This window comes from Mytilus galloprovincialis, chromosome 11, assembly GCF_965363235.1.
Source record: "Mytilus galloprovincialis chromosome 11, xbMytGall1.hap1.1, whole genome shotgun sequence".
Lineage (NCBI taxonomy): Eukaryota > Metazoa > Mollusca > Bivalvia > Mytilida > Mytilidae > Mytilus > Mytilus galloprovincialis.
In genome coordinates this window covers 74428862-74445204 of record NC_134848.1, presented here as the reverse complement: position 1 = coordinate 74445204, position 16343 = coordinate 74428862, and the positions used below count along the sequence as shown (strand labels likewise).

Here is a 16343-nt window from a genome sequence, read left to right as displayed (position 1 = left end):
TGTGGTCAAGTTCGGTTACATTAGTCCCAGAAGTTTCAGAGATGATTTTTGTAAAAGATTACAAAAATTGTAAAAGATTTCAAAAAATGGCAATGACTATAAGGCCTTTTAGAATAATCTCTACATTGCCAATTTAGGAAGACTTTATCGTCAACAAATATATTCATCCCCACAGTATCATAAATGTGCCTGTCCCAAGTCAGGAGGTTCAGTGGGTATCGTTAGTTCATACATGTCATACATTGTATATGCTTTTTTGTAAGTTATTTTGTTATAATTTTGATGTTTTTCAAGCCCATCTCCTCATTCCCATATTTAACCACAATGTTATTTCAATATTGGAAAGAAAAGCAAAAACAAAACAAAAAATATAAACGGACTATTTGAAACAGTTTTAAGTGCCCGAATTCCTGATTAACTTATGGCAAGAAGTCGCAAAGCCGAAACGACATACATAGGTTATATTTAGCACGTTTAACTAGATAAATATTAAAGAGACAATGAAAGATTGCTGAAGGGAAAATATATTTATTGATTTTTTTACATTATTGAAGTATATATCATGTATATATTGTACAACTATGTTGCTAAATACAAATGTTGTAGTATGTAGATATAGGAAGATGTGGTGTGAGTGCCAATGAGACAAATCTCCATCCAAATAACAATTTCAAAAAAGTAAACCATTATAGGTCAATGTACGTATGTGCTCACTCAGTTTAAGTGTATTGTTGGTATTCAACAGGCTTCATAAACATTTTGAACGGTTTAGGAAAAAGAGATATACCAGTCCAGTCTCGTTCCATCGGCAGGTTTCTCTCATCTTCAGGTGTCAATTCAAACTTCTGCAGTATATTTGTTATCATAAAGAAAAGTGACAATTCAACTGTTGGTGCGCCTACACATCGTCTTGGTCCTGTAAAACATAAGCATATTTTAAAGTCTATAGTGGACATAAATGGGCCTTTATCTTACTAGATGATTTTACGGACAGCATATGTTATATATATGGTTTTTATGGGTTCATGTTGTACTTGTTTTCCTAATTTTGACCGTTTATTGCGTTTTACCATGGTATTGTATGTTTTTGATTCATTCAATTAAAAATCCATTTTAGTAATGTTAAGCCTCTCTTTTAGATATGAGTTAACATAACAGCAATTTATAAATAACAAAACCACTAATATTTACTAAGCATGGTGACATGAGGGTAATCATACGAAAAGTAAGAGCGCATGAATCTCATTAAAAGAGGGACTAAAGATACCAGAGGGACAGTCAAACTCATAAATCGAAAATAAACTGCTAACGTCATGGCTAAAAATGAAAAAGACAAACAGACAAATAATAGTTCACATGACACAACATAGAAAACTAAACAATAAACAAAACGAACCCCACCACATGTGGCATGCACCCGACATGTTGCTTATGTGGATAGTCTAATTCATGAAAGGGAAGATGATTTTAGTTACGACGTAGGGAACGATCCGATATCATTTGTGAAACGGTTATTCCATAACGGTCAACCAACTCGTGATGGCATCCGTAAAATTTTCGAAGGGATAGTTTCAACTTCACCATTTTGAACTCTTGGTTTAATAGCTTTCTTGTGAGCAGCAATCCTCTATCTAGAATATCATGATGGGAAATGTAATCACGGGAATATCGTATCAATTAGGAGATATATACCCCGTATTCAGGTGCGGCTGGAATGTTGCTACTTAGAAATTGAAAGTTCAAAATTGGAAAGCTGCAATCATCTCTTTTGTCGTAAATATTTGTTTTCAACCGACCCTGATTGTCACTTTCTAGATGTATTTCAAGATATGAGGCCGACTTTACTGTATCTGTTCGATGGGATAAAAGGTAAATCTAGTAGGTATATTATTTCCTGATACATTATGTATGTCTATGTTTTACATTTACCTATACCAAAGGGAAGATATCCATTCTTCTGTGGCGTTTCCCATCTGTCAGGATCAAATTCATTAGGATTGTCCCATAGTTTAGGGTCTATCTGTGGGTCATTTAAATCAAATAGTATGATAGACTCAGCTGGAATAATATATTTCTCTACTTTTATTTCACGCGGGATGGTTCTGTAAATGGCAAGAACAACTAAAAAGAAAAGAAAAAATAACAAGACGAAAGAAATAATCTACCAGCTGGCACGTGACAATAAAAGGGCATATGATTCAGTTACAATAGTAGATACATATACATAAACATTGAACGCGTTATTTTCGCACGACATTATATATTTAAGCACATTGAATCTACTTTGAGATATACATTGAATACGTCATTCTTACAACGTTGCTTATGATAACTTTAATTAAAATATCAGAGAAGCATCCACAATTGACGGAAAATTGCTTATGTAAAATTGAAAATGGAAATGGGGAATGTGTCAAAGAGACAACAACCCGACCAAATAAAAAACAACAGCAGAGGGTCACCAACAGGTCTTCAATGTAGCGAGAAATTCCCGCACCCGGAGGCGTCCTTCAGCTGGCCCCTAAACAAATATATACTAGTCCAGTGATAATGAACGCCATACTAATTTCCAAATTGTACACAAGAAACTAAAATTAAAATAATACAAGACTAACAAAGGCCAGAGGCTCCTGACTTGGGACAGGCGCAAAAATGCGGCGAGGTTAAACATGTTTGTGAGATCTCAACCCTCCCCCTATACCTCTAACCAATGTAGTAAAGTAAACGCATAACAATGCGCACATTAAAATTCAGTTCAAGAGAAATCCGAGTCTGATGTCAGAAGATGTAACCAAAGAAAATAAACAAAATGACAATAATACATAAATAACAACAGACTACTAGCAGTTAACTGACATGCCAGCTCCAGACTTCAATTAAACTGACTGAAAGATTATGATTTCATCATATGAACATCAGGCACAATCCTTCCCGTTAGGGAATTAGTATCATACCATCATAACATATATGAGAAGAACATAACCCGTGTCATGCCAACAACTGTTTTTAGAATAAATGTGTTTAGTTCCGATGCAAAGACCTTATCAGTGACTCAATATTAACGCCAAAATATGCAATCTTTAATGACTTGACAACAGTATCGTAATTATATCCCTTCTTAATAAGTCTATTCAAAGGTTTTGTAAGTTTCGGAGGTGAATACTGACACCTTTGTGCTTTATAAAGAATATTACCATAAAAAATTGGATGTGAAATACCTGAACGTATTAGAAGTCTGCATGTTGAGCTATATTTACGAATGATGTTTTTATACCGATGATAAAATTTAGTAAATGTTTTAACTAGTTTGAGATATCGAAAACCCTGGTATAATAATTTTTCAGTAATACATAAATTTCTCTCGTTAAAATCTAAAACATTGTTACATACACGAGCGAATCGTACAAGTTGAGATATATAAACACCGTAAGATGGTGACAAGGGAACGTCACCATCTAAAAGGGATAATTAACGATAGGAAATGAAAAATCATCCCTTTTATCATAAATTTTAGTATTCAGCTTTCCATTCGTGATATAGATATCAAGATCGAGAAAAGGGCAGTGGTCATTGTTAGTATTAGCTTTATTTAAAGTAAGTTCAACAGGATAAATTTCATTAATATACATACTGAAGTCGTCATTATTGAGAGCCAAAATATCATCCAAATATCTAAAAGTATTATTAAATTTGTTTATCAGATGTTGTTTCGATGGGTCTTTGCTTATTTTTGTCATAAATTGTAACTCATAACAATACAAAAACAGGTCCGCAATAAGTGGTGCACAGTTAGTCCCCATTGGAATTCCGATAACCTGACGATATACGGAATCCCCAAAGCGAACAAAAATGTTATCTAGTAAAAATTCAAGGGCATATATAGTATCAAAGCATGTCCAATTAACATAGTTTTTTTTTGTTTATTGCTACTAAAAAATGACGGGAATTTCTCGCTACATTGAAGACCTGTTGGTGACCCTCTGCTGTTGTTTTTTTATTTGGTCGGGTTCTTGTCTCTTTGACACATTCCCCATTTCCATTCTCAATTTTATCTTCCACTGCATCGAGTGTAATACGATATTTATCCACTCGAGACAGTTAAATTTTCAAATTTAAAACGCGAGGCTTGCCCGAGCGTTTTAAATATTTAAAATTTAACTGCCGAAAGTGGATAAATATCGTATTACACGAGATTTGGTGGTAGAATCTGTTTCTCTAATGATTTTCTAACATTATGCAGGCAAACTTTTTCCTTCTTTTCCAATTATCTGCAAAAAGATGTGTTCTTTCTATGTGACGTCATCAGGCATGGTCGCCTTTTTTCATGCCGTCACAATAGGAATTTCAGAGGAAAGCAAAACAATTCGACGTCATAATCGGAATTTAACCAATAAAGTACTCAGATCAAATGAACCACACGTTGATTACATTTTTTTTATACAATGGGTGCAGAAAGGGATAACATAACTTCAAAATGTTTAAAGGGAAGCAACCCAAGTTCACACTTGATATGTGTTTCGTGGTAATATGAGGCAGGCATTACCTGTAAATGGGGTCGAAGTCTGTATGAATTATTTTTTTGTAACTTAAATATTTGTGAAAAAAAAAGAAACGGAAATACCGTAACGTTTCCGATTTTGGTTTTGTTGTTAGGGATTTTAGTTGTGACGTTATTTAAGTTATGACGTCATATGCAATGTAAACAAAGAAACGCTATCATCAGGTAACGTTTTTTCATATCAAGGAATTATTAACAATGAAATTGGTATTGCGTTCCTTCCTATTTTATACTAGACTGATAAATATATATTTTACTCAAAGTTTCATACAAACAGGAAAACCGGAAAAAGGAAGTACATTGTAGATTTCTGCGCAGATGCGGGAATTAAAAACATGACATCAAAAAAATTGAACGATTTTGAGTTCATTAGTACAATGAAAATTTCCCGATTTTTTTATTTTTTTTTATTGATTTTTCTACTGTTATTGGGGACTTCGTCCCCATATTAAGAACTGTATATGATTTTGTTTAACTTTCGTTCGAGGCAAAATAAAGTAAAAGTGTAGATTTACAGACGAAAAAAAAATGGATCGAATATGCTAACTCTTAGTGCTCCTTCCGCCGCGGCGGTGCATACAAAGAGTAGTACATCCGTAAATTTCTAAAATGGGGAGCAACGAAGTGAATTACAAATAATCTTCACATTCTGAATAACAAATACTTTGGCAAACTGCAATATGGTCAGAATCTCACCTGGTTTAGCAATACGTAGTACTTCTTTAATAGTTGATTCCACATAACGTAGTTTATCTCTGTCTTTGATCGTTACTGTTTGTTTTCCTCCACACACCTTGAACAAATATAATAAAAACATCAATAGTCTGCAAACAAGTAAAGTCAGCATTTTTATTTCTATCGATTTAGGTTCATCAGTATAGATAATGTGTATCAAGTGTACCAATATAATACAAATATAGCCTTTATATGAGGTCGATACAAGGATATATTGACCTGAAAGAAGTATATTGACTGAGGACGAAATCCGAGGTCGATATACTTCTTTGGGTCGATATATCCTGTATTGACCTCATACAAAGGCTATATTTGTTATATTATTAAATTCTGACCATATTTGTATCAAAATCGTCATTTAGGATTGTTGGAATTTTATAGAAATTACATTGTCTCCTTGACAATAACAGTTGTTATTTCATTTACTTTTTTTGGGGACATCTTATGTATTTGAAGATTTTTTTCGTCAAATAATCGATCACAGATATCATGTGTTTCAAAACGTTAAACAATATCCTAAAATTCATTACATGACGTCACAAAGTATATTGGTTTTTAGATATTCTAAAAATAACCGTGCAATATACGCGGGTAGGTTAATGCGGTTTCAAATCATTTTTGACGATTTTTGGTGATTGCATCGAAATCTCATCTATTACGTCATTTTCGAAACTATACGAATTTTGATTGGCTAAATCGGACGTTGAGAGAATTTGCTATGGAGTGGTGATTTTTTGGCTACACCGAAGTCAAAGATTTATCAACTTGTTGATTTTCGACAAGAGCTTTGCGACATTAACAATATCTTTATACATGACCATTGTTCCATTGAACACTTACAGTTTTAAGTAAGAAAAACGCCAAAAACTAAGATCCATCAACGTCAATGTTTAGCTTGTCACGTCACACTCATTATCATCAGCTGTTGAGCACCTTGTCATAGAAGTCGGCACATGGAAATCACAATGGAAAAGTGGATTTTGCATACATTTCGAGGTAAATACGTTATAAATTGTAACTCTTTATCACCGGTACCCATTTCTTCTTATTGAATTTGTTGAAATGAATCAAAACATTCATAATTCGTCATTTATTATCGATAACCGACGACGAAAACCGATGACCTATGAATCAATCAATGAATTAATAACGTTAGCTAAATGAAAAAAAATCGATGCTCGGAGAAAGATTGTTTTAATATTAGTTATATTAGACTTGATTTTTCCAACCTAACTGTTACATGATAATTACCCCCCACCCCTTTTTTTTTTTATTCACCCTTGGTTTAGTGTATGCAATGAATTAAAACTATTCATTTATGTATACATAGCTCCTTAACTTTGGCAGTAAGGGGTGCACCCCCTAAATTATCATATATATATACATATACCCAGTCTACCTCTCCTTAGGCTTAAGTCATTTTTTATTCTTTTATACACCAAAAATAGTCACCATCCACACAAATGAACAGTGTTGCTGTTTTTTAAATGTTTTAAAAACAGAGAATGACATTGTTTCAATTCAGAATCATTTTTTTTCATTGTGATTTAAGCATGAATTTTATAAATATAAAACTTGGATTTGTTTCACAAAAAGTATTTATGTATCCATTGTCATTTCTAAGTTTATGAGAAAATACCAGTCACACAAAGACAAAGAATTTATAAATGCATGTACAAACAAATAAAATGTACTATTAAGTCATATTTCAGTTAACAGGCTACTGAGATTTTACAAAATGAGAGAATTTGCTCATCTAAGTTAATATATTATCCAATTTAATTTTTAGTAATAGATATCATAAAATTTTATGATGTGAAATATCCGGACAATTTTAAACATTTTTAACATTTTATTATGTTTTTTTCAATTTGTATTTGTTAAATAGATATATATTTGTATATATAGTGTCTCATAAGCCTTTCTAGGCTGGGTATTTGTCTTATTTTATTATTGTGCAATGTATATTATATAATCTGTATAAAAAATCTGTAGACAAGTATGTGACACTTTAATAAAATAAATTATTATTATTATTATTATTATTATTATGAAAATGTTTAATTGATCACCACTTTCATTCAATTGACATAGTCTAAAGACTATTGATTACTTGTAGGATTTGCTTGATAACTATTGAAATGTTTTAATCCAAAGAAGTGACTTTAAAAGTTGTCAATCTACATTGATGTAAATATTTCAATATCATACAGATTAAATACCTAACAGTTTTGTTTATTTTAAATATCTCCTTTATTGCCTATTTCCTACATGTTTTTAAAAAAACTTTTGCTTTTAAAATTTTGATTATGCAATTTTATATTTATCTTTTGCAGAATTTGTATTAAATGGTTTTTTTACTGCTTCCGAGTGACTTGACATGTAGGAAGTCTGCATTATCATGTAAGCATTTAAATATTATAATATTGTTACTGACACTTATTTTATAGTCACATGAAGTGATATGAAAGCTATTTAAGATTAATTGCTTATGAGTTTAGATTAATCTGTCTATTATCTTTATGTGTTAAGAAAGTAAACAAACATGGCAATTATTTTATTACAAACATGTTAGTTTACTATTGGTTTTACCAACCACTGCTTATACTCAGGGCTTAAATTAGGCTATAAAGCTTACTAAAATTTGATTATATTGAAGTTCTCTAAAGTTTTGTATCATAATAAAAATAAGATAATTTTTATGTTCAAAATATTAATAACAGGGCACATTGAGAGCATATAAATCAAGTACAATGATTGAAGTAATAGATATTATGCATTATATATATATAGCAATGGGACTTATAAATTAATTATATTGTGTATAATAATATCATTTTTTTGCAGGATTTTAAGAAGAATGAGAAACAATGGCTATTTCAAATACAATAGCACATTTGTTCAATTGAATAAACCACAAGGACTGCACTTGTCATTCTGAGGAATTTCAACAAATGAAACCCAAACAAGGATATTATTTTATATTAGTTCTAAGGCTGTACATGAGATTAACTAAATTTCCTGAAAAGACAACTCTTTACTGATACATATGTGTGACAAAATGAATGCTATCAAGAGTGTTTTAACTGTGCTAAAAGGAATACAAATTAGAAGTTAATTGTCTGTTTTGAAAAAAAGTGAGAAAAAAAATTACTGTATGAAAAAGCAGGTTCAACAACAGGAAAATTTTGAGGAAATATGTTGAAAGAATGAATAACTAACTGCAATGATTCTGGAACATGTGTTAGTTCATGATCAAACAAAGGAAAAATTTATAAGAAAGTGGAATATATAGTATGTGATATTGTGTCCTAATTATGATCACTGAGGAGAGGATGTTTCACAGAACTTTTACTTCATAAATGTGTCACTGTGTACAAATTGTGATTTCATTCAGCAGATAAAGTATATATTTAGCTGTGCTCCATGGAATATTAAAATCAAAATTATTAATATTGTTTATTAATAATAATGTGAAACAAAAGCAAAAGTGTTTGGAATGATGAAATGTTTTCACATACAAATTAGCAAATAGATTCATCAAAAGGATCACCCATTCCCTAATTTCAATGATTGTGAAACATGTTTAATAACAAAAACAAAAAATTCTATGTTATTTGGTTATGATGGTAAGTTGTGACACATTGGAAAACATACCATATGAAGTAAAATAAGTCATGTTCAATGGCACATGTAAAACACAATTTAAAATCAATCAATCAGTGAATGTATATTTTTAAATTACTTGGCTTAAATGAAACAACTTTGAGATTGCCCTGTAGTGTTTTCTGTCAGACACTAATCATATATTCCCCTACAAAAACATTCACTCCCCCTTTTCAGAAAGTACCAAATAATGCTTTAAATTGAAGAGCAATTATCAATATTAACTCAATTACCTAATTACATGAAGCTTAAAAAGATGATAAATATTATAACTTTAACTTTTCAACTGATGTCTGCTAGTTTTATGCTGTTTATCCTTAAAAAATAAAGACCTCATTGGTGGTTAGCATTGCAATTATAAAAGATGATATTAAATTGATATAAATAAAAAATAGATAATTAAAACAGTTGTTCAAGTTCATGATTTTTTAATTTTGATATACAGATGTAGGCCACATATACATAAATTGGGGGTCTGTACTTTGAGGGGGGGGGGGGGTTCAATTAGTTGTTAAGATAATTTTTATCTATTATTTTTATTCAAATAGCATCTTTTCTTTACCCTGCAAAATTATTATTATATATTCTTTCAAAAACTTTACACCCTATAAAGATATACCTATATTTATGTTTCCTGTACCTTACAAAGTAAAAAGGCACAGATTACAGCTAATTTCCTAATGCATGTAGAGCAAGACTTTGGTTACCTTGCTTGCTTTGTTTGTATATAGTACAATAATAATTTAAATAACATCCAATTGAATTTTACTATAATATTTACAGGTTTAAGTCTGCCTATATTTATTGTTTGAATATATGACAATCTTAAGTGCTTTAAGCTTGGGTAAATGTTTATACAAACAAAACAAGCAAGACAACCAAAGTTTTACTCTGCAAGCTGTAGGAAATTAGCTGTAAAAGAAAATATTCTGCAGTTTTAGAATATTTTATTCTCATAAACTAAATACAAATTTTAGTTACAGAGATAATGGTACATATAAACATACATAGAACAATGTAGAATAAATACATATTCTGGAGTTTTAAGTATGCTTGAATGAGACACATAATGTTCATTGAATGTGTACATGGTGTAAGGGTATGAGTGAAAAAAATGTTGCATGATTTGAAAATGATTAAATTTCCTTTAGCTCTTGGACTATCATATTTGGTATAAATTGATTTAATAGTCCCATATTAATGACCATCATGTTTTTTTTTTTTTTTATGAAATCAACATCTATCTTTATACTATGTTTTCTATCAGTATGTGGTAATTAAATTTATTGAGAGAAAAAAATAAGCAGGACATTGAATATAGCAATATATATTCCAAGCTGCCATTATACATATGGTGTGATTGCCACTGTGACCAACTACTGAATGATGTAGTGTATGGGTCTGTATGATTTATGAAGAATGAGCAAGATTCAAGATTTTATTGTACACTCTGACAGTTTACACTGTTACAAGAGGCAAACCCAAACATGAGAGGCACTTCATCTGATAAAATAGAACAAAACACAATTCAAAGAACTATCGGATTGATTGAATCAGATGTCTCTGATTGAATTGTGTTTAACAACACTTCCCACACTGTTGTACGAATACACGGAGGTCATGTTTTATTGGTAGATAAAGCTACAGTGTCCGTAGAAAAAATCAATACATAATTTTTTTGCCAAAAAAATACCAAACAGAAAGACAAGGGGCTTCATCATACGGTACCCCAAGGCTGAAGCCGATGTGTAATTATAATCATTAATAAACCGAGTAAAATATATATTTGAATAGTTTGTTTCTTTTAAATAAGTTGGTTATGGAGAAGATGCAACAAAATTACATTTAAATAAAGATCAGCGCTCAACAATTTCCCGATGACTGAATTTTATTTCGTATTACAGAATTACTTCCCTTTGAAAGTCACTTGTGCGTTTGTAAACAATGACGGACCTGAAAACTTGTGAAACACGTTACTTTTGACTCAAAAGTGCTAGCGTGTAGAAATGATGAATTTTCGATTCAAGTTAACGTACAGAAAGCTGAATATTAATATTTAACGAAAACTGCTACTCGGTTCATGTTGTTTATACCGTTTAAGTGTTAGGCGTTGTAATATCTGAAGGTCATAGTATTTTTGGCGCAATTCAGTCGAAAATCTCCGTTTATTTAATAAATCTTTTTATTCAAAGAGGCGAGTAGCACTTTTCTAATACTTTAGTATATAAGCTATCCACAGATAACAATATTTAGAAAAACAAGAGTGTCTACACGCTAGCACTTTTGAGTTTACTGTTTTCACGTTTATAAATAGATTTTGAGTGTCAAGTGATAACCACGTGATAGTTTGAGAATGTAATTTGTGAAAACGAAAATTTATATTGTCAATATACTAGCAAGACAAAAAAAATATAACAAATTACACTATAAATGAGTCAAAAAGTCTTTTTATTAAAAGTTGAAATTTAAGTCACACTTTTTCATTTTTTCGAAAATACAGCATTAACATACCCGCGTATATGCTTTTTGCAGGTCAATATGCGTTTTGCTATCCGCCGTTTTCTCTCTACCTTCGAAAATATAGTTTAACATGTGACTATCCCTAAACGAATCAAATTTGTTAAATTATACGAATTAATAATATAAGTTTACATACAATTTCATATAAACAGTACGTTCAAATTGACATAATGATACTGATTGGAAAATAAGTGAAGATGTAAGGATTTCTAGTCGATTTGGAAGTATTCAAAAAGTGCAAATAACAAAGATATCAAAGATTTTGCCTAGTTTGTTTGTATTAGTTTTTCCTTGTCAAATATATTTAGGACAGATAATCATGAATAAAGCAACAATGACGATTTCTAAAAACCTATATCAAGTTAATGTTGTGTTTAAATTTCATGAACATTGATAAATGATAAAGCTGTTGTCGTCATCAGTGGTTAAACACATGTAGTCGGTCAAACATATGGGCAAATTATCTACAAAATGCGCATACCAAATAAAGGGCGTATAAACAAAAACAAAGCATGAAACCACAGCTACAAGTGCAACCTGACGGGTTACTGTTTCCCGAATAGGTACCGAACTGAATTGCAATACAGTACACAAACTAGGCACTCATAATTATACGACAACCGGATTTACCTTATGTATTTCCTCCCTGCATTTTGTCTGGACATCCGGATATTTCAGCAGATGGAACATCAATGTCATCAGTGTGCCTGTGTACGTCTCGTATGCCGCTATATACATATCAATGATAGCTTGGAAAAAATTACTTTCTGGAAAACAAAAAAAAAAAATAGAAAAAAAATGACAAAATATCCATTTCCGAGCTATGGAAGTTTAATTATATCCTGTGTTTTTGGACGAACAATGTCGGTGTTGTCAGCGATCATTTATAATCATTGTCATGGCTTCTATGACAGTGTTGCAGATAAATATTTTACAGTAAAAGAACACCGCATTGCATTCTGATCAATTGAGTTTATGAACATACATCATAGTTGCGCCTTCAGCGATAGAGATTATGTACATTCCGGTGATTGTCCCTTGAATACGTTGTTTCCTGAAATGCACTAATAACTTGAAAGTCTAGAAAACTTAATTCACTTTTTGTTTCTTGTATATTTAAACAGAAATCACGCTGCAGTAACACACTAACCTGATAGGGCACTGTCTTTTCTTTCTGAATCAGATAGATTCAAATAAACATCCAATAAATCAAGTGGGAACTTTGAATTATTGTCAGTGATATGATTCTCTAGTTTTTGTTTCATGAATGCGTGTAGTTTGTCCATTTCTCCAATTACTTCACTGACCTGAAAATATAGATTTTACATACGTATCATTGGTCAGTTATTAACTTCCATACCATCATCAATTGAGCTAAGTCAAAGTTTAAGAACATAACAGGTGACCACATAGTTGGTATCTGTAATTAGCATAAGAGATAGAACTTATAGGTTTGCAGAATGCACCTTAAACAGTCGTATGAGACCGAAGATAAGATCATGTAGTAACCCCCTTAAGTTGTCATAGGCGGTTTTATTTTTTTAAAACGATAGTAAAAAAACCTGTTCTATGATGACTTATAACATGTATAAAACATAGACAAGTCAATATAACAGTATAGTGTAAATTACTGTACATCATCAAAAACAACCTTTTTTGCATATCGGAGCTTCTTGTTACGCTGATATAACATGGACAAAGATATTTGAAAAAAGGCCAAATACCCATTACTCCTGTGAAAATACAAAATAAAAATGATAGTAAAGGTTGGCCAAATTTACGTGACAGCAAATGTGCATATCTAATATCTAATATACCAGCCTTTTAAAAACGGTATTCGGGAATCAGCATGTGTTTATACAATCAACAACTTCTTCATTGTTATGGTAAACAGATGACATGTACATGATGAGTTTAAATATTTAGATAACTACCTAACATATCTGGTATAGATTCGTACAAATACCTGAGATTTTGTAAACAGCGCAAGCCAGCTAAACAAAGTTTCATTTCTACCCAAACTCTGACCATGTTTAAAGATGTATTTAACTCTAGTACGCAATGTCGTAAAATCAGGATCCTCATATTCCAATCTGCAAAATACATTAACTTACTTTTTGCATGTATATAGGCTTTCTATAAAAATCAGACACAGCTTCTTAACGACATTGTTTATGTAAATATATAAACTTGAAAGAATTATCAAAGGGAAGACGGTAGCGAGGATCGATCTCCCCACCACCGAAATAATACGCACTGTGTCTGTATTAGTACCAATGCTGTACTGTACAACGCTGTGCCTCTTTTCCAGTAAGATACAATTAATAAATGTATGGCTCTTGTCTGGATGTCTCTTATATGATACACTACCATATATTTACCTTTCCCCGAATGCCAGAATCGACATTATATTTAGTGTACTGTTAAATAAATGGTCTAACGGATCCGTGGCGTCATTTGGACTGAAAAATTGACAAAGTTTGTTGACTTCTAGAGTTAACTGTTGTTGCATATTCTCTATGACTGTTGTTTTATGTTGAGCCTGAATCATTAGTTTGTTTAGTTCCTGCCACTGATGTCCATTCGCCCATACAATGCCTATGTAAAACATGATAAAAAACTCAGGAAATGATATCCATAAAAAAACAACCTCATTCATTATCAAAATTGTATTGCTTTTTTCATATTAACAATAAAAATGGCATGCCATTAAGTTCACACACAAAGTTGTTTAACCAAACTATACATTTTGATAAATATCATACCATGCTGTCTATACAACTGGTCGTCCGCTACTATTTTTCTACGACTGAAGTGTTTGAGGATAGTGTCCTCGCTTTACATGTTTTAGCAGTTCCATTTTTTTCTGAAGTCAATGTTATTCTTACTTTTGATCTTGAATGAAATGTTTAGGAGGTATAACGCTATTGTTAAAACACACTGTTAACTACGAACGAAACGTAAGAACTGGATAAAAGCGGGTAAAATACCTTATTTGTATAAACAGTGACGTAGATATACCAAAAACAGTATGTCAACCTTATCCCATACAGACTTACTTTTACAACCGTATATGAAGGATTGTTCCTGACGTATGTATAGCTATGTACGAATTATTTTGCAAGCAGTGGAAAAATTTAAAGGAAAATTACAAGAATAATCAACTTCAAGGAGATTTCAAAATGGAAAGTGCCTAATCGAATTGCAAAATCAAAAGTTGAAACCCATCAATTCAATGAATAATAATTGTCATACTCCTGATTTGGTACATGTATTTTCCTATGTAGAAAATTATTTTTTTGTGATTCACATAATTCCAAATTCATAATGCCTACTTTCAACTAGCTTATGTTAGCGAAGTCAGCAGTACCCCATGCAGTGTTTAAACTCCACGTCTGACATATTGAAATGCTGAAATTGTTTAGATTTACTTATTTAATCTCTCGGCCTCCGAATACATATGGAAAAGAAGTTGCATTTTAATTTGAATTTTCTTATTTTGTCTTCTTTTAAAACATAAGTATAAACGTACAATCAGTATAAGATTACACCGTACAAGATTGCAGTTCATACACAACGGAGCGTAAGAATAGGTCCCGACTCTTTATTCTCCTTTACATATAAATGACATACATGGTTTTAGTAATGTAATTATCATGTTACCTTTGCCTTTAAAGATATGCTTAGGACAAAACATCCAGGTTGGTCTATGTGATGAGTTTTCGCCATCATCAACCATAACTTTGGATATATTGGTATGTCCAGAAATAAACACAATAGTTATCTGCCCTAACTTTAATCTGAAAACGTTCCCATACTCCTTCTGTAAATCTTTTGTCAGCTGGTAAAAGTTTTTGGCTCTACTAACCATGATAAGATTTCCTAAAAAGGGCCATGCCTTTGGTCCAGGAAGAGTATCACCTGGTGTCAGATATCGGTTATAAATCAAATAAGTTATGAAAAGCACAATCAACGTTATTAATCCCACAGTAACATGAGTAAAAACGTTTTCCATCATTTGTTTTGATGAATCTGTAAGAATAAAATAAATGAGTAGACAATTTTACAAAATAAATGCCTCTTCCTCTAATGTTGATGATACATTACAACCTGTGAAATACGACACACTGGGGGACCAGTAAAAAAATGTCAGATATATAGGGTAGAACTGTATTGATATGTTCTAGGGTAACACTGTTATTATACGTCTTGGTGTAAAATAGTAATGAAATGCTCGAAGATATAGAACTTAAATTATATGACCTAGGGTAACACTAGAATGATACGTTTTAAGGAAAAATTGTAAAGATATGGTATAAGGAAGAACTGTACATGTTGTTTTACGTTATTTGGTAACACTAGCATGCTACGTTCTAGGATACAACTGTATTTATATATTGTAGGGTTACACTATCATGATACATTCTACGGTAAAACTGTAATGATATTTTCTAGGGTAGAACTAATTTATATCTTCTAGAGTAACACTGTCATGATACCTTCTATGGCAGAATAGTTAGTGTATTTTATATGTTCTAGGGCTACACTATCATGATACGTTCTAGAATAGAACAGTACTTGTATGTTAAAATTGGCATGATCAGTTTTAGGGTGTCATGACACCTTCTAGTGTAGAAGTGTCGTGATATGTGCTTTGGCATATTCATGTTCCTCTCGCAGGTAAAACAATCATATAGTATACTAAAAAGTAGACATTTCATGATATCTGCTAGACTAGAACTAAAATTAAGCAGTAGAGTATATAACTGTCATTATTTATCATTGGAAGAACTGTTCTTCATGATATATTCTGTATTCGAACCGTCATGATACGTTAAAGGGTATAGCTTTTATGATCTGATTT

At 31.6% G+C, this 16343-nt stretch overlaps 1 protein-coding gene across 1 annotated transcript; it reads right to left on the bottom strand.

The window, feature by feature from the left end:
- Positions 1-512: 512 nt before the first annotated feature.
- Positions 513-15511, bottom strand: LOC143052793 (cytochrome P450 2J4-like). The gene is made up of 8 exons (XM_076225896.1): positions 15143-15511; positions 13861-14077; positions 13446-13572; positions 12630-12786; positions 12110-12246; positions 5255-5351; positions 1930-2121; positions 513-916 (listed from the first exon to the last, which is right to left on the bottom strand). The coding sequence occupies exons 1-8, from the start codon at positions 15495-15497 to the stop codon at positions 720-722; spliced, it is 1479 nt and encodes a 492-aa protein (XP_076082011.1). The 5' UTR covers positions 15498-15511; the 3' UTR covers positions 513-719.
- Between the last annotated feature and the right edge of the window lie 832 nt (positions 15512-16343).